We start from the raw sequence: 19547 nt of genomic DNA on the forward strand, positions 1-19547 counted from the left end.
GCTAAAATCAGAAATGAAAAAACAAAAACATTGTAATTACTATGAGCAACTGTATGCCAGCTTTGGGATAACTAAATGAAGTGGACAAATTCCTAGAAACACACAACCTCACAAGAATGAATCATGAAGGAAAAGAAAATATGAACCAACTTGTAACTAGTAAAAAGTGATTGAGTCAGTAATCAAAAAACCTCCCAACAAAGAAGAGGCCTGAACCAACATGGCTTCACTGGTGAATTCTACAAAATATTTGAAGGGGAATTAATAACAATCCTCCTCAAACTCTTTCAAAATATTGAAGAGGTGGGAGCACTTCCAAACTCATTCCATGAGGTCACCATTACCCTGATTCCAAAACTAGACAGACACTACAAGAAAAGAAATCTGCAGACCAATATTTCTTATGAATATAGATGCAAAAATCTTCAACAGAACACTAGCAAACAGAATTCAATAGCACATTAAATGGACTATAAGCCATGATAAAGTGGGATTTATTCCTGCAATGTGAGGTTGTTTCAACATATGAAAATCAATCGATGCAATACCCTATAATTAACATAACATAGGAAAAAACAATCATCTCAACTGATGCAGAGAAAGCATTTTACAAAATTAAATACCCTTTCATTATTAAAAAAAAATTCAACAAACTAGAAAAAAGAGGGAAGCTACCACAACATAATAAAGGCCATTGTAAAAATCACCATATCAATGTTTACTGAAAGGTTTTCCTATAAGATGAGGAACAAGACAAGCATGCCCACTTGTGCCACTTCTACTCAATATAGTAGTGGAAGTCCTTGCCAGGGAAATCTCTCTCTCTCTCTCTCTCTTTCACACACACACACACACACACACACACACACACACACACACAGGCATCCACATAGGAAATGAAAAAGAAATATTTCCCAGCAAGAACTTCCCAAAGCATATTCCTCCTTTAGAATATGCCCATCTCTGATACATGCTGGAGTATACACAAGGACAGCTAAGATAATTAGATATTGAATGTTTGATTGACTCAATGTGAATCAAACCATTTCTTGAACAGAGGAAAGATTAAGATAAGTGAAACCTGAATTCCTTCCATTCTATGGTGCCAAGGGATTGTTCCTTTCTAAAAAAAAAATAAGCAATTTTTAAGGATATTCATATCCTATTACCCTGATTGTCCATACAGTATTGTGACAGAATGTCCAAAATAATCTTTAAAGGTTAAGAAGATTTGCAGGTGAATCATTTATTTGAATTACACAGACAAAAAGAGAGTAATGTCACCCTGGGCCAATTGTCTTCAAAGAAATACAGCCTAAATTGTGGGAGGGACCTAAAATTAATCTTAACTGGTGTTGGAAAATGATGCCTGGAAGCTAGAATCATAACAAGAAAAGTATGTTCATCTTACCATCAAAATTTTAAGCTTCTACTCACTGTAAACCTCTATGTGCTTGTGTTAGTACTTAAATTCCACCATTGTATGAGGTTGAAAAGACATGTAAACAGCTTTCATTATTGCAGATTCAACAGTCATCATCTTTGCCTAAACAGTCAAAGGGTACAAACTTCCAGTTAGAAGATAAATGAGTTCTGAGGATCTAATATACATCATGGTGACTATAGTTAACAATACTGTATTGTATACTTGAAAATTGCTAAGAGGGTAGATCTTAAATATTCTCACCACACACACACAAAATGGTAACTATGTAAGATGATGGATACTTTAACCTTATTGTGGTAATCCTTTCACAATATATATGTATATCAAATAATCACATTGTACATCTAAAACTTAATGTAGTATGTCAATTATATCTCAGTAAAGCTGAAAAAAAATAAAAGATGGAAATATGTTTATTTTCTTGATGGGAATGACATATTGTAAACAATGTTGTGGAAGTCTCGGCCTTGAGATTATTCAAGAAATATCTCTGATGTGTAATAAGTACTCCATGGAGAAGCTTCAGAATATAATCAAATTTGAAAAGTATTTTGAATCATGCCTGCAATTTCATGCCAAATGGCATAATTGTGATGCTAATAAAAATCAAAGAGGCTTGTATCTTGAAGTTTATGTTTGTGCATATAACAATTAGCACTAGCCCTGCCATTGAACCATGCATAGTCACATCCATGGTTACATTCCAGACATAAATAGTAATCATGACACCTCACTTTAATGGAGGTTAGGGAGCAATAATAGTGAAATATTTAGGATTGGTGGGCAAATTTTAAGTTTACTTTAATTCTATTTATTTCTTTTAGAAATAAATTTAGCCTAAATTTCTACTGGATTTTTGCACACCCACTAGGAGAAAAAAATATATTCTCACACTCATCCCCCTTTTAGATTAGATACACAGCATCCTGAAGAAATGAATGTTAGTAGATCTGAGGAGCACTTCCATGCTGTAAACCATGCGGAACAAACTCTTCATAAAATGGAGAACTACCTGAAAGAGAAACAATTGTGTGATGTGCTACTCATTGCCGGACACCTCAGAATCCCAGCCCATCGGTAAGTATCCTTAAGCAGACAGATCATTTAATGACTATAGCTAGCATGAATGAGAAAGAATCAGTCCATTGATTACGAATTGGAGCATTGAGGAAAATAGATTTTTATGTTTTTATATTGAAAAAGCACTAGCCTATATGATCTGTTTCCCTGTGTGATATTTAGAAGAGCCAAACTTTAGAGAAATTGATGAAGAGAAACAGCACAAATTGTCTAAACAGAATCAACTTACTTAATTTACCTTTCTAATTTCACTACACTTTACTGAACTATGAAAGATTTATGCAGAAAACGTACTCATCAGTGTGAAAAACTTACCGACTATATTTCATGTTTTTCAGTGAGATTATGGACTGATTTAATTTCCTATGAAACATTCCTAATTCCAGGTTGGTTCTCAGTGCAGTGTCTGATTATTTTGCTGCAATGTTTACTAATGATGTGCTTGAAGCCAAACAAGAAGAGGTCAGGATGGAAGGAGTCGATCCTAATGCACTTGATTCCTTGGTGCAGTATGCTTACACCGGTAAGTGCTTGGCATGTATTAACTCATTCAATCCTCACAGTAACTCTATATTATATAACCCACATTATTATTATTATGACTCTGCAAGTGAGAAAATTGAAGGATAAACCAGTTAAGTAAATTTCCTAAAGTAGTAAGTGGCAGAATCAGTATTTAAATACAGTAATATAAAAGAGCAAGAGGTAAATAATATACTATAAAATTTTTGACCATGAGAAAATAGAGCTATTTTAACACAAAGCTACAAGAGCATGTCTCTCTTTCTCTCTTGAGAGGTGTGGGTACATTCTTGTTTGTAAAAATGAGAGTGGAAGTGGGATATTCTAACTCTATAGATTTAGTCTCTTCTTTTGAAATAATAAAGTCATATTTAATCAAACTATCTAACAAAGGTAACAGGATGAGTTTGGGGGCCAAGAAATATTTATTTATTTATTCATTCATTCCAACTTTATTAAGGAATAATTGACAAATATAATTGTAGATATTTAAAGTATACAACTTGATGAATATATATATATATCATGTATATACACATATATGTGTGTGTATATATATGTATATATACACACACAGATATATATATATATGTATATATATATGAATGATTATCAAGATCAAGGTAATTAATTCACACATCATCTCATATAGATAACTCTTTTTTTTGGTGATACTGTTTAAGATACAGCAACTTTCAAGTATGCAGTATTATTATTATCAAGTATGCATATTATTAACTAGAGTCACCATGCTGTACTTCTTATCCTGAGAACTTCTTATAACTGAAAGTTTTCACCCTTCGATCTACATTTCTCCATCTTCCCTTTCCCGCCCCTATTCCACATACAAGTGATCCCATACAGTATTTGTCTTTCTCTGTCTACCTTAGTTCAGTTAGCATAATGCCCTCCAGGTTCACCCATGTTGTTACAAATGGCAATATTTCCATCTTTCTCATAGTTGAATAGTATTCCATTGTGTGTGTGTATATCACATTTTATTTATCCATTCATGTGTCAAAGAACATTTAAATTGTTTCCATATCATGTGAATAATGCTGCAATAAACAAGGGAGAGGAGCTATCTCTTTCAGATCTTGTTTTCATTTCCTTTGGAGTGGGATTGCTGGATCACATGGTAGTTCTATATTTTTTTTATTTTTTAGGAGCCTTCATACTGCTTTTCTTAATGGCTGAACGAATTTACATTTTCACCAAAAGTGCACAAAAGTTCCCTTTTCTCCAAAGCCTCACTAACATTGACTATCTCTTCTCTTTTTTATAATAGCCATCCTAACAAGTATGAGATATCTCATTGTGGTTTTTATATGCATTTCCCTGATGAGTAGTGCTGCTGAGCACCATTTAACATACCTATTCATCATTTGTATGTCTTCTTTGGAAAAAAAAATTCTATCCACGTTTTTTGCCCATTTTTAATTGGATTATTTGCTTTTGTGCTATTGAGTTGTATGAGTCCTTTATACATTTTGGATATTAAACCCTTAACATGTATAAGGTTTGCAGATATTTTCTCTCATTCTGTAGGTTTCCATCTCTATTTTTTGCTTCCTTTGCTGTGGAGAAGATCTTTAGTTTGATGTAGTCCCACTTGTTTATTTTAGCTTTTGTTCACTGTGCTTTTGGTGTCTTACCCATGAACTTATTGCCAAGACCCAAGGAGCTTTTATGCTATGTTTTCTTCTATGAGTTTTATTGTTTCATTCATTGAGAAATAAATGTTATTCTTAATAACCAGGGCAAGTTTCAATGTTTACAGCAGATGAATCTGAGAATAGTTCATATTTCTCTGAGTTTCATAAAATATAGGCAGGGCTCTCCCTTCAAAATCCAGGATAAGAAACAACACAAGAAAGTTTGCCAATGGGCTGGATCCCTTTACAACACATTTTAGAGGTCGAAGCGAATACATAGCAGCTTACAGTTTTTATTATTCATTTTTATGGTTATGCAATCAGATAGAATTCATATTAAGGTATTTTATAAAACAAAATTATAAAATAATACTTTATAGTTTATATAATCCATATGAAATATCATTCTTTATAATTTCCCTATAGCTTGGCTAAAACAGAAATATAGGAATATATCTTATCAAAATAACTTACAACATTTGCACTAATTCATCAATAATTCTTGCTTCAAAAATAATACAGATATATCAATATAAAGGAAACAGCTTAAATTGCTCTGATCTTGGTTTTTAAAAATCTTTACAGATATTTTTAAACAGAATCTGTTTTTTATACCTAAGAAAATAATCATATAAACAATTCTTTAGCTGAGGACTCTTGGCAACATTTTCTTTCTTTTAAGACGGTGCTGGGCATTAATTCCAGATGTAATATTTGGGCAAAGTCATCCTTATCAGCTAATAAATACAGATGCAAAAATATGGACATATAAGCTTAATGTTATTTACCCAGACATTTTTCCACACAAATGACAGGTACCTGTATTGCCCATTGTATAACCCTTATACAATATGACATAATGCTTCTTGAGTCATAATGTAGACAGTTTTTAGTATTAGATTTAGATGCAGGTCTAAGATGATAAAGAAACAAGAAATTGTTTTTTGTTGCAATGGTGGTACTCACTGTTCATTTGCTCCAGTTGTTTTTGATAATCTAGTATGGCTCCCTTCAGCCATCTTATTAGTGTTTGTACATACTCACTTGCATATATTCACCTCAAAAGGTATTCCCTGAATAGTTACTGTCCACTAGAAAAAGTAGCCCTATTAATTAAAGAAATTGAAAATTTTAGCTATCTATCATATTTGTGTCTTACTTTATGGAATATATAATAATTCTTTACTTTTTCAAACCATTTAGGTGTCCTGCAATTGAAAGAAGATACTATTGAAAATTTGCTGGCTGCAGCTTGTCTTCTGCAGCTGACTCAAGTCATTGAAGTCTGCTCCAATTTTCTTATAAAACAACTCCACCCTTCAAACTGCTTAGGGATTCGATCGTTTGGAGATGCCCAGGGCTGTACCGAGCTCCTGAGTGTGGCACATAAATACACAATGGTAAAATCAATTGCTTCATGTTAACTTATAGTGATAATATATTAACACAGTGTCTAAACTAATTATATGTTTACAGATATGTGTTTGTGTGTGTGTGTTTGTGTGTGTAGAACCATTCCAAGGTAAAGATTATAATGTTGGGATAAAATTAAAAAGCAATATGAATTTACATAATTTTCAAATGACTTGCACAAAATAGATATTAGATACAAATATTTGTCTGGTTGAGCTGTACACAAGCAAATTTCACATTTTTCAAACTAAAATGATTTAATTAAATCTCAGAGCTTGGAGAAATGAAAATATTGCCAACAATTAAACTGGACAAATGCATATTTCAAGTAGAATCCACAGTAACAAGAAAACATAATTTCCCTGATGTTTTTATACTATTAGAACTTTACTTCATAAAGTTGTACAAATTATTATTTCTAATGAAATTTATCGGGTTGGCCTAAAGGTTTGTTCGGGTTTTTCATACGATGTTATGGAAAAACCCGAACGAACTTTTTGGCTAACCCAATAGGCATCATTCAATAAGTAAAAAAGTAATATTATTGGATCACTATTAACTGGAAGAACTTAAGAACTATCAAAATTAGTAAATCAGACAATTCTATTGAATGGAATTTTTATTTCTTAATGAAAACATGTTATTTCGGTGAAAACAACTCAATTCTTTAATTAACTTAAAATTTCTCTCAATTCTGTTAGTAATTATAATAAATTAACTGAACATATTTGATGTGTTAATTCTTTAAAAGTTGCATGGGATAAGACTATCTTTATTCAGTCAAGTGAGAGTGACATGAAATATAGATTGTAGGGAGGCAAGTAAAAGTAGACAGAGGATATTAAATAAATCCTTACCATTCATGCTAATAATTCCTTTATACAAAGAAGAAAATGAACTTTTTAACCTCTGAAGCAGGGAACAACACAAGAGATGGATCTTTCTGAGAAACCAAATTAAAAGATAAAATTTCAAGCTAAGAAAATAGCTACCTTTATTTAAGATTCAAAAATAAAGGCAAGTACATAAAAATGAACAATAGAGAATCACAACTAAAAACAATAAAATTAACAGTACATTTTAGAATTGAGATGCATATAATTAAAGAAATATTTCTAGAGTTTCATACAGACCTTAAAATTTTCAAACTTATAATATTTGAATTCTCTTAAAAATTCTTGTAAAACTTCCCCTCTCTTCTTCCCACCCTTGGTCATTGTTCAAAATTTGAAGTTTTAAACATATTTCTGAAACAATACCATTATATGGCGAATCATATTATAATAGATTGACATTTTAACATGTCATTTAATTATGCTATTTATATTCCTATGTCCTAAATATAGATGCTATATAATCTATAGGAACAGCAGTTCAAAGGTTAATCCTACCACAAATGCCAAACATGAAAACTTCCTGTTAAATTACTTAAATTCTTGAACTAACTATTAACAGTTTCCTGTCTGGTATCTTACTCTTGCAGACAAAACACATTCTGATAAACAGCTTGAGTTATTTTTGTTGCTCAAAATGAACTTGTCTTCCTTTTCCTATTATGTGACTGAAACTGAGTGTTAAAGCAGGATGTGCAAAAAAATGCAATGCTGTTATCTCCTTTAATCCCTCTTTAGTTATTTTAGTATATATTATAAATGCAGCAAAAGATGTCAAGATCTTGCTAAAATAATGCTTTTATAATACTGTACTGATAATATAAAAATGCAAATAATTTTAATCTCTAAGAATAATGCTAAACTAAGGATTCAGTTACAGTCATTTGAATCATAGACTGAGTAAAACAGATTGCCCTTTCTAATGTGAGTGGGCCTCATCCAGAAATACCCTCACAGACACACTCAGAATAATGTTTGGCCAAAAGTCTGGACATTCCATGGCTCAGTCAAGTTCACATAAAATTAACCATCACAATTATATAAATAGTAGTCTGCATCGATGAAACATTCAGCAAATATGCTATATTCATTGAATACATTTTGCAACAATGTAAGTGTGGATTTTAAAAATGAATACTAAACCAAGGGCACTCTCTCTCACACTCTTGTTTTTTTTTTTTTTTCTTTCGTTGGAGAGTGGATAGAAAGAAGAATGAGAGAATGAGAGATGGGGTCTTCCATAATATTTACACAGTTTCAAAGTTTACATACACTACCAGTAATGGGTAACCATAAGCTTCAGAGTGTTTTATCTTTTTCTTAACCCTTTCATAAAAATTATGTCATTTATGAAAGGCAGTTGAAGTATTGAACAAAATGAAGTAGACCTAAAGGCATAGGTGTGAGTTCATACTTAGCCATTTACTGCACAAGAGATCAAACAATTCACATAGCCTGTTTTCTCATCAGAATAATTCCACCTCCCACAAGACTGCATTGGTGATGACTTAAAGTTTGTGAAAGAAATCTGTAAAGTGTGAAGTGCTGTACAATTGTAATGTATTTTTAGTTTTAGTACTAGCTCCACCATTTTGCTATAGATGAGAGGGTTTTCAACAAGGAACATCTGCTATAGTAAAAGCAGCAGTTCTCTCTCAATTACTTGATTAGTCACAAGAGGGCTCTTTGTCTAAATAGGCAAGTTAACTTGGAATTTACGGTATCAGAGCTTCCTGATGGGTCTATCAAACTTGATGATTCTTGTATGGATAATTTTGCTATTAGGTTAACTCAGTCCCACAATGACTAAACTCAAGGGCACTGGTGGTTCATTGGCAGAAGTCTTGCCTCCTACAATGGCTAAACTCAGAGTGGAGCTGAGGGAGTGATTTGATTTATCCAGATCCCCCAGTTATACAGAGGCTGTCTTAAGCTGCTTCCAGAATATCTATTTATTGGGCAACATAAATTACCAACTAGACTTGCTTATATCAATTTCAGAAGTATATTTTATTGCATTTAAATCTTAAGATCTTTACTATGAAAAATGTTGGAAATGATAATTGTGTTGTCAAAGAAAATATATAACATTATAAATAGGAAAAATATAGTGGTGTTTTGATGAAAAAAATTGAAACACAGCTGCCTGAAATTTGATACTTGATAAAAATACAACACAAATGACAGAAGAGAGAATCAAGTTATAAAACATAAAAATTGAGAGAGAGCCCCACTCCCCCTCAAAAAATAACTCCAAAGGAGTCACTTTTAGATTAACCTGACTCTGTAGATGTTTATCCATTGTAAAATAACTTTGCCTTGGTTAATAGAAGATTGTGCTTTTTTACAAGAGAAGTTTTTAATCAGTCTCTTTTTCTTATCTCAAATGAATTCAGTATGTTGCCCCATCAAATGCACAGCCAAATCTGCCTCTACCAGGCCTTCAATATAACCTCCACCTTGAAAATTTTTAGCATTTCTCTTCAGGTTTTTGGCTAAAGGCCAACTTGACATCAGTCAGTTCTGGAGTCATAAACTGTTGTCACCTACAAATCTGAGAGAGAAAAGCACTGGCATCAACTCAGACACTACCCATGTGGCCTGTGAAGTAGTTAAGGCCTTTCCTTGTGTTTAATAAACAACTCCCAGTGGAAGCATTTTGTTCCTCAGCTTCAGAGGCTCCTCCAATACCCTGTCACGGGCAGCAATAACATCTATTTTCTATGAATGCATATATCTGTCTCTCTGGCTTTTTCTGAAGTTTAACAAAAAGAAATGCTTTGGTAAGCTTATTTTGTTAAGAAGTTTCTAAAGTACAAAGTTTCAGTAGAAGACTTCTCTTTTCTAGGAACACTTCATCGAGGTAATAAAGAACCAAGAATTCCTCCTGCTTCCAGCTAATGAGATTTCAAAACTTTTATGCAGTGATGACATTAATGTTCCTGATGAAGAAACTATTTTCCACGCTCTAATGCAGTGGGTAAGGCATGATGTGCAGGCTAGGCAACAAGACCTAGCAATGCTGCTTTCTTACATCAGACTGCCATTACTTCCACCACAGGTATGGAAACTTACCCAAGGAATGTAAATTATAGTTCTAAACAACAACTAGGCATTAAGCCATTCCTTTTTTTTTTTTTTAATTTTATACAGAGAATTTCTGGTACAGGATTTGTTTCACAGAAGGACATGTACAGCCTTCAATTAACAATATTAATAATGATGAAGAGCAAGGAAAAAAGGTTTAAGGAAAAAATCTACAAATGATCCCCAAACTTCAGAATACTCATTAGATTCAGTTTCCTCTCTCACCAAACAGTACTTGTAACAAGCAGGGAAAATGACTAACCTAACTCTTTTTCTTTTCCTGCCATCTTCTAGGCAAGGTGATAATAATCATTACAGTAGCATCCCAGAGGAGACCCTAGGAAGGAGTTAGATTCTGGATAATACCTACTAACTAACATGAGTAATTAGCTACTATGATTGAAAGCATATTATAATTGCTTCAGATGCACTGGAGCATCATTATAATGGCATCCTCACCATGCATGCAGAAGGATTGTACTAAAAATGATCCTAAAAACAAATGCCCGCCCTTGGATAAAACTCAGGATTGACCCACCTCATACTGAATTTTAGTACGTAAAATTTAGTGAGGTTGGAGTGCAGTCTCACTATATAATTCTAACACTGGTGATAACCAAAATTATTTCTCTGTAGCCAACTGATCAGTAGTATATATTATTTATATTATATATATACATATATATATATATGAATATAAGGCACATATGAACACTTCATATGCTATATAACTTGTAGCTAAAGTCCTCAAACATCATTCACATTGGAAGGAAGGACTTTTCTGGACTTAATGTATCCGTAGCTTCATAAATGTTAAAATTAATCAATTTGCAAAACATTTCTAATTAAATGTTAACACTGAAAAATAGATTTTAATTTGCTGATGATTTCTCTACTCTTTTTTTTTTTACTTTTAGCTGTTAATTAAATCCCATGGAAGTACATATTTACTCTTTTTTTTAGTTGAGGTACAGTTGATTTACAATATTATATTAGTTTCAAATATTATTATTTGAAACTATAATATAGTTTCAAATAATATAATATTAATATTATATTAGTTTGAATTAATTCAAACTAATTCAAAATTTTTATAGATTATATGCCATTTATATTTATTATAAAATATTGGCTATATTCGCTGTGCTGTACAATATATCCTTATAGCTTATTTATTTCATACATAGTGGTTTGCATCTCTTAATCTCCTACCCCTAACTTGCCTCTCCCCCCTTCCCTCTCCCCACTGGTAACCGCTAGTTCTCTATATCTGTTAGTCTGTTTTTTTTTAATTGAAGTATAGTTGATTTACAGTGTTATGTTAGTTTCAGGTGTATAGCAGAGTGTTCCAGTTATATATATATATATATATATTCTATTTCAGGTTCTTTTCCATTATAGATTATTACAAGATATTGCCTATAGTTCCCTGTGTTATACAGTAGGTCCTTGTTGTTTATCTATTTTATAGTTAGTAGCGTGTATCTGTTAATCCCAAACTCCTATATTATCCCTCCACCCCTTCCCCTTTGATAACCATAAGTTTGTTTTCTACAACTCCGAGTCTGTTTTGGTTTTGTAAATTAGTTCATTTGTATCATTTTTTTTAGATTCTGCATATAAGTTATATCATATGATATTTGTTTTTCTCTGATTAACTTCACTCAGTATGATAATCTCTAGGTCCATCCGTGTTGCTGCAAATGGCATTATTTCATTCTTTTTAGTGGCTGAGTAATATTACATTGTATATATATACCACATCTTCTTTATCCATTCATCTGTCCATGGACACTTAAATTGCTTCCATGTCTTGGCTATTGTAAACAGTACTACTATGAACATTGGGGTGCATGTAACTTTACAAATTAAAGTTTTCTTCTTTTCCAGATATATGCCCGGGAGTAGGATCGCTGGATCATATAACTCTATTTTTAGTTTTCTAAGGAACCTCCATACTGTTCTCCATAGTGACTGCACCAATATACGTTCCCACCAACAGTGTAGGAGGGTTCTCTTTGCTCCACACTCTCTCTTGTATTTATTTTTTGTAGAGTCTGTTTCTTTTTTGCTGTGTTCACTAGTTTGTTTCACTTTTTTTAGATTCTACGTATAAGTGATAACATACAGTCTTTGTCATTGTCTGACTTATTTCTGAGGATAATACCCTCCAGGACCTTCCTTGTGGTTGCAAATGGCAAATTTTCATTCGTTTTTTATGGCTGAGTAGTATTTCATTGTATAGAGTGTGTGTGTGTGTGTGTGTGTGTGTGTATATATATATATATATATACCACATATGGTGAGTGGGGCTATGTCCCTGCTCAGTTAGTTACTTCAACTGAGGCATGCCAGTACTGGTGCCTATAGGCTGTTGGGTGGGGGCAGGTCTGAGTCCTAAGGCTAATAAGCTAGAGGGAGGATTCCAAAATGGCCCTTACCAGGGCCAGTGTCCACACGACAGAATGAGCTCCCACAAATGGCTGCTGCCAGTGTCTGACTCCAGGGTGAGCTCTGCTTGCCTATTGCCTTTCCTGGTGACTCTCTAAGATCAGCAGGTAGATCTGACACAGTCTCCTTTCAAGTTACTGCTTCTGTCCTGGATCCCAGAGCATGTGAGATTTTGTGTGTGTCCTCTAAATATGGAGTCTCTATTTTCCACAGCCCTCTGAGTCTCTTGAATGTAAGCCCCGCTGGCCTTTGAAGCCAAATAGTCTGGTTGCTTGTCTTCCTGGTGCAGGGCTCCTGGGCTAGGGAGACCAATGTGGGGCTTAGACCCCTCACTTTTTGGGGAGAACCTCTGCAGTTGTAATTATTCTCCTCTTTGTGGGTCACCCACACCGGGATTATGGGTCTTGACTATATTGTGACTACCCCTCCTACCCAACTTGTGGTTCCTTCTTTACATCTTAACTGTAGATGATCTTTTCTGGTAGGTTCTGGTCTTTTTCATCAATAGTTATCCTATAAATAGTTGTAATTTTTGTGTGCCTGGGAGAGGAGATGAGCTCAGACTCTTTATTCTCTGCCATCTTTGGAACTCCCAGTACATATTTACTCTTAAGCCGGGGTTTCTTTGAAACTCAGTTTCTCAGGCCCCCACCACAGACCAACTGAAACGATTTATTTGGTTGAGGCCAGGATTCTGTATTTTAACAAGTTCTCCAGATGATTCTTAGATATGCAAAAATTTGAAATACACTGGTGTAAAGGATCAGAAGCCCTTAACTTTATAATGCTATTAAGTCTATATGACATTCTTTCAGCAAAAGGCTTAGTTGGACTTTTCTTAATTTATTGGAATAACAGGAAATATCCAGCTGAAACACACAACCAGTGGTACCTTGGCCTCCCACTCCTGAGTATGCCTAGAATGTGGGATTGTGTGAACTTTTCCTGATGATGGTAGTAGTGGGTAATCTTATACAAATATTCTAGAAATGAAATACATGAAGAGACTGGTGATAAATATCTGAAGAATATTTTTGAAAGAAAAAAAAATTACATAGCCTAGTTTTCAAACCTATTTGCTACAGCGTATGCATTAAGGAAATACCTGGGGTCTCATCAGCCAAGTCAAAACAGTGATCCATCAGGGATAAAAAGTGGGGTGAGAACAGGGTTGAGGTTAACCAGTGAAGAACAGGAAACTTCAGGGGGAAGTTTTATGGGGTAAGATTAGTATGTCCATTCCAACAATCTTCTTGCTGTTCCTGTCAATTCCTATGATACTGTAGACTCCAGACTCCAAGGAACCAATCTAAATGACCCTTGGAAAATTCTGAACAAGACTCTTAACTTCTCCTCAACTCATCTCAAGAAGAATACTTTACCTAGCTTTTATCCCATTGAATTAGGGTCATATTAGCTGCCGGGCAATAATGGTTAGAAAGGATTGATCTCATATACTATTGATGATGAATCACCTAGTTACTAATACATGTACTTTACTGGTGTACACATGTACATGTACAGATAAAAAGCACCTGCTTCATGCTTTGATTTGATGATAAAGATGCAGCCCCCATGGTGATATTATTTTTTTAATTAATTAATTTATTTAGGGCTGCATTGGGCCTTCGTTGCCGTGCATGGGCTTTCTCTAGTTGTGGTGAATGGGGGCTATTCTTCACTGTGGTGCACGGGTTTCTCAATGCGGTGGCTTCCCTTTGTTGAGGAGCGCAGGCTCAGTAGTTGTGGCAAACAGGCTTAGTTGCTCCTCAGCATGTGGGATCTTTCTGGACCAGGACTTGAACCCAAGTCCCCTGCATTGGCAGATGGATTCTTAACCACTGTGCCAACAGTGAAGTCCTGATATTATTTTAATTGCGCATGTTTGTGCCATCTCCCCTAAATCAACCAAAAAGGTGACTGCTTCTCTAGCGGGGCAGGAGACACTTGCTCTTTGTAGACACAGCCATTCACTTTGCTTTCAGTAGCACATTTTATGAGTGCTTTTTCACTTTCACTCCTGGAGATTACATGTACATACTCAAAAGAGGAAAAGTATGTCAAATAAATGTGCATTAATAAATTAGCTACTACCATGAGGCTTTTAATGATAAAATATGTTACTAAGTAACTTAAAATATTAAATAATAACACATACATTAGAATTAGCTTGAGTTTTCTCCAAAGTTATATAAATGAAAATGCTATTTCTAATGTTCTCTCTTTACTTCATATACATGCATCATTACTTTTCAGTTACTGGCAGATCTTGAAAACAGTTCCATGTTTACTGGTGATCTTGAGTGTCAGAAGCTCCTGATGGAAGCTATGAAGTATCATCTCTTACCTGAGAGAAGACCCATGATGCAAAGCCCTCGGACGAAGCCTAGAAAATCAACTGTGGGAGCACTTTATGCTGTGGGAGGCATGGATGCTATGAAAGGTAACAGGAACAAATTAATTACTTTAGAAAGTATCATTCAAAAAAGATGTATTCTCAACACCCTCTAAACTATAAGGGTGGTGTTAAAGCTATATATAAATGTCTGCATCTAAAGCTATTTCTTATAAATAAGGTAATATAAATATTGTGACCTCCTTTTTTATTCTTACCTTATGGGATAAAACCCTTTCATTAGTGTTTCCTCAACTCTTAATAGGTACTTTTCCCTTATGACAGCAATATTTATTTATTTATTTATTTCTCTCAGGATACATTTAATTTCTTTTTATTGAAGTATAGACTTACAATATTATATTAGTTTCAGGTAAACTACATAGTGATTCAGTATTTTTGCAGGTGGTACTCCATTATAGGTTATTACAAGAAAATGGCTATAATTTCTTGTACTATACAGTATATCCTCGTTGCTTATCTATTTTATACATAGTAGTTTGTATCTGTTAATCCCATACCATTAATTTGTCCCTCCCTCCTTCTCTATCACCTTTGGTAACCACTAGTTTGTTTTCTATATTTGTGTGTCTGTTTCTGTTTTGGATATACATTCATTTGTATTATTTTAGATTTCACATATAAATGACATACAGTATTTGTCACTCTGACATTTCACTAAGCATACTATTGTCTAGATCCTTCAATGTTACTACAAATGGCAGAATTTCCCTCTTTTTGTGACTGAATCCTATTCCACTGTATATATACCTCATCTTTTTTATCCATTTATCTGTTGATGACACTCAGGTTGCTTCTATGTCTTGGCTGTTGTATATTATTCTGCTGTGAACATTGGAGTGCATATATCTTTTTGAATTAGTGTTTTCGTTTTTTCTGGATATATGCCCAGGAGTGTAATTTCTGGATCATATGGTAGTTCTATTTTTAGTTTTTTGAGGAAACTTCATACTGTTTTCCATAGTGGTTGTACCACTTTACATTCCCAGCAACAGTGTACAAGGGTTCCCTTTTATCCACATCCTCTCCAACATTTGTTATTTGGAGATTTTTTGATGATAGTCATCTGGCATGTGTGAGGTGATATCTCATTGGAGTTTTGATTGCCTTTCTCTAATAATTAGCAATGCTAAGCATCTTTTCATGTGTTAGTTAGCCATCTGTATGTCTTCATTGGATAAATGCCTATTCTGCCATTTTTTGATTGGGTTTTTTTTTGATATTGAGTTGTATGAGCTATTTATATATTTTAGATATTAACCTCTTGTAGGCCACAACATTTGCAAATATTTTCTCCCATTCCATAGGTTGCCTTTTCATTTTGTTGGTGGTTTCCTTTGCTGTGCAGAAGCTTTTAAGTTTAATTAGGACCCACTTGTTTATTTTTGCTTTTATTTCTTTTGCCTTAGGAGACAGAACCAAAAAATATCACTATGATTTATGTCAAATAGTGTTCTGCCTGTGTTTTTTTTCTAGGAGTTTTATGGTTTCAGGTTTTACAGTTAGGTATTTAAACCATTTTGATTTTATTTTTGTATATGGTGTGAGGGAGTATTCTAATCTCATTGCCCAGTTTTCCCAGAACCACTTGTTGAAGAGTGTCTTTTCTCCATTGTATATTCTTGCCTCCTTTGTCATAGATTAATTGACCATAGGTGTGTGGACTTATTTCTGGGCTTTCTATTCTGTACCATTGATCTATTTGTCTGTTTTGGTGCCAGTACAATGCTGTTTTGATGACTTTAGCTTTGTAGTATAGTCTGAAGTCTGGGATGGTGATACCTTCAGCTTTGTTCTTTTTTCTCAAGGTTGCATTGGCAATTTGGGTTCTTTTGTGGTTCTTATGGGAACAATTTTTAAATTTCAGTATTTGCTTTGCAACATAAGATCTTTTCATGGAAAACTTAAAGATTTACTGTAAACGGAAGGGATGGGGTCCTCCAAATTTGTTTTTTGACAGAAATAGGAGAGTGGTCTCTAACTTCTTGCTGTCAATTTCCAGATAGTTGCTCAAAGACCAGTTACAAATAAACTTGAAATGTTGATAACAAGATCAGCAATTGCATCCTGGAATAAAACAATGATTTTACAAAAGAATTTCAACAAATAGGAATAAGGAAAAATTTCTGAAGCCATCATTCTACCTTGAATACTTCTTAGAGCTTGTTTTTCTATAGTTCTGTCTTTTTACACTTGATTTCTCAGTCTGTAGACCCATGTTGCCAAAACAATGTGGCAAGGACTTTGTAATTAAGAATTGGCAGTGTAGGAAATAAGATCAACCACTTAAAATTTGCCAAGTCATACACAGAAATGTTTTGACACCTTGTAGAAAATGTTGCAAAAGTCAAAGTCCTGTGCTTCTGGAAACCGATTCCTTCTTTTGGTATGTGTAACTGGAAATTGGAAGACCATATAGGAGACATGTCAATTAATAATAAACCTATAAAACAAAAGCTTGCAAATGCAGTTATTTCCAAAGTAGTAGAGAAACGTCACAGAACTAGTGTTCTTCAGAAAATAACAAATACAATGAAATATTATAATTAATTTCAAATCTAGTAATGATATTTTATTGCATTTTGTTGAATAGAATTAACATTAACAGCATTTAAAAGGTGTCTTATTTGATATTTATATAAAAAGGTACTAAGTACAAAATGCAAGCACAGCTATGCTTAGTTTCTGATTAAAAAAAAAAATGCCTAACCTGCAGAGTGAGAAATGGAAAACTTTGTGTTTATTGGTTTGGTTTTCCTGTTTGTTACTATTTTTGTTATTTTTTCAGGTTCCTGTTTTTTAAGTTAATATTACACAAATGAATGTGTTACACAAGATGGTAATAAGTATCTACAACTCCTTATTAGCTTACAGAAATGAGTGAAATGTGAGCCTATGATCCCTTGACTCTATTACCACAGTTTGATATGGAAGGAAGTAAAACCATCATTTTGAGACTCTTGGAATACCTATTGTATGGAAATATAAAAATGTCTATGGGAAGTTGCAGACAACTACAATAATAGTAAAAACTATTATTTTTGAATACCTGATCCTTGATTGGCATTTTGCAAACATCATTTCTAATCCTCACAATAATGCTACAAGATAGATTTTATTACCCCAGTTTTGCAGATGAGGAGACTAAGGTCCCTAAGATTAGATAGCCAAGCCAAGGGCAAACATCTAGAACTAAGGGAAAGGGAATTATTACTCAAATTTTGTGTTCCTTTTTGCTATACTGCCACTATTTTAGATGAAAGAACAACAACAACAACAAAACTGACCCCTCTCTTTGAGGGTTTTAGAATATATTTAAAATTCAGGGTGAGCACTTAGGAGCAAAAAAAGAAAGAAAGAAAAGAAAGAAAAAATAAGTAAAGCAAAAACATTAAAGTGGTAGCATTTATCTGTATAAATGAGTGTTACATTTAAAAACATATCAATTTACATTCTTAAAAAAATTTCTATATGCATGCCTTTTCTTACAGTGTGTTGTTTCACTTATCTTTTTAAGATACTTTTTGAACTTTCACCTTTTGATGTTTAGGAAATACAGTACTTCCTCAGTCTTTAATTACCTTTCTGACTCATACAATTAACTTGGAATTAGTTGCTAAATATAGGTATCAGACAAGTGGCTGGAGTTAACTATAACTCCTACCGTGTATATTAAAAGATTCATCAAAAAATTCTAAGTATGATCACAGAGTCAAAAATTTTAAATGGTCAAATGGTAAACTGTGGGCTTTTGTGAATACAAGGTTTTCAGTAACCTTTCATTTATTATAAACAATGAATTCTGAGAGACAATATGGCAGGGGACAAATTAAAAGTTAATATAGTGATTTTTATTTCATTTTAAAAATAGATGGAGGAAATCACTACATCAGATATATTCACAGCAGGAACTATCATGTTCCAAACAATACTACAAAGTTTGGCTGGTTTTGTTCTCTCTTGAATAGATCATAAGTTAGAGTTGAATAGGAGCTTTGAAATGAAATAAAAAACAATATTTGCAAAGTTTAAGTGTAGAAGATTGATATACACAGAAAAATTATGAAGTGAGTCCTAAAGAGAGAGATTAGTAAAAACAAAAAAATCTAAGTTTTCCCATCAAATATAGAGCTGCCATAATAAGCTACCTAGAGGATTTACATTTTGATTAGTTGGAGCAATTGTGGAAGTAGGCAAATGGGCTAAAGAAATTTTCAGAATTCAAGATACAGAACTACAAGTCATATATATTCATAGATGCAAATAGTAGATATGGGGTAAATTTATCTTTTATATTTTATCTAATGTCTGGAAAAAATTAACTTGGCATGAAGCAGCCTTCATCATTTCAATGTAAATCTTCAACATACAGCTGATTTATGTAGCCTTCTACAATTTCCTAATTACTTCACCATTAATAACTCCATAATCTTAATAATTAGTGCACCCTAACCTTCATTTCCTAATCTAAATTGGCTTTTTGGTAAATTCCACTAATGAAAAGAGTTCAAAATGAAAAGTTAAAATAGAAAAGAGTGGATAGGAAGACAGATGTGGGAAGATTGGAATGAAGAAGTGGAAAG

General features: G+C 33.5%; 1 protein-coding gene across 1 annotated transcript in view; it reads left to right on the plus strand.

Moving 5' to 3' along the window:
• The window catches only part of KLHL4 (kelch like family member 4), a gene marked incomplete at its 3' end in the record, with an annotated part of 113553 nt that overhangs the window by 57703 nt on the left and 36303 nt on the right, over window positions 1-19547 (plus strand). Inside the window, exons 2-6 of the mRNA XM_079910230.1 lie at window positions 2357-2524; window positions 2914-3050; window positions 5908-6104; window positions 9859-10071; window positions 14805-14991. Of these exons, the coding sequence (XP_079766356.1) occupies window positions 2357-2524; window positions 2914-3050; window positions 5908-6104; window positions 9859-10071; window positions 14805-14991 (902 nt within the window). The remainder of the gene's footprint in view (window positions 1-2356; window positions 2525-2913; window positions 3051-5907; window positions 6105-9858; window positions 10072-14804; window positions 14992-19547) is intronic.

The sequence above is a fragment of the Stenella coeruleoalba genome, assembly GCF_951394435.1.
Source record: "Stenella coeruleoalba genome assembly, chromosome: X".
NCBI lineage: Eukaryota > Metazoa > Chordata > Mammalia > Artiodactyla > Delphinidae > Stenella > Stenella coeruleoalba.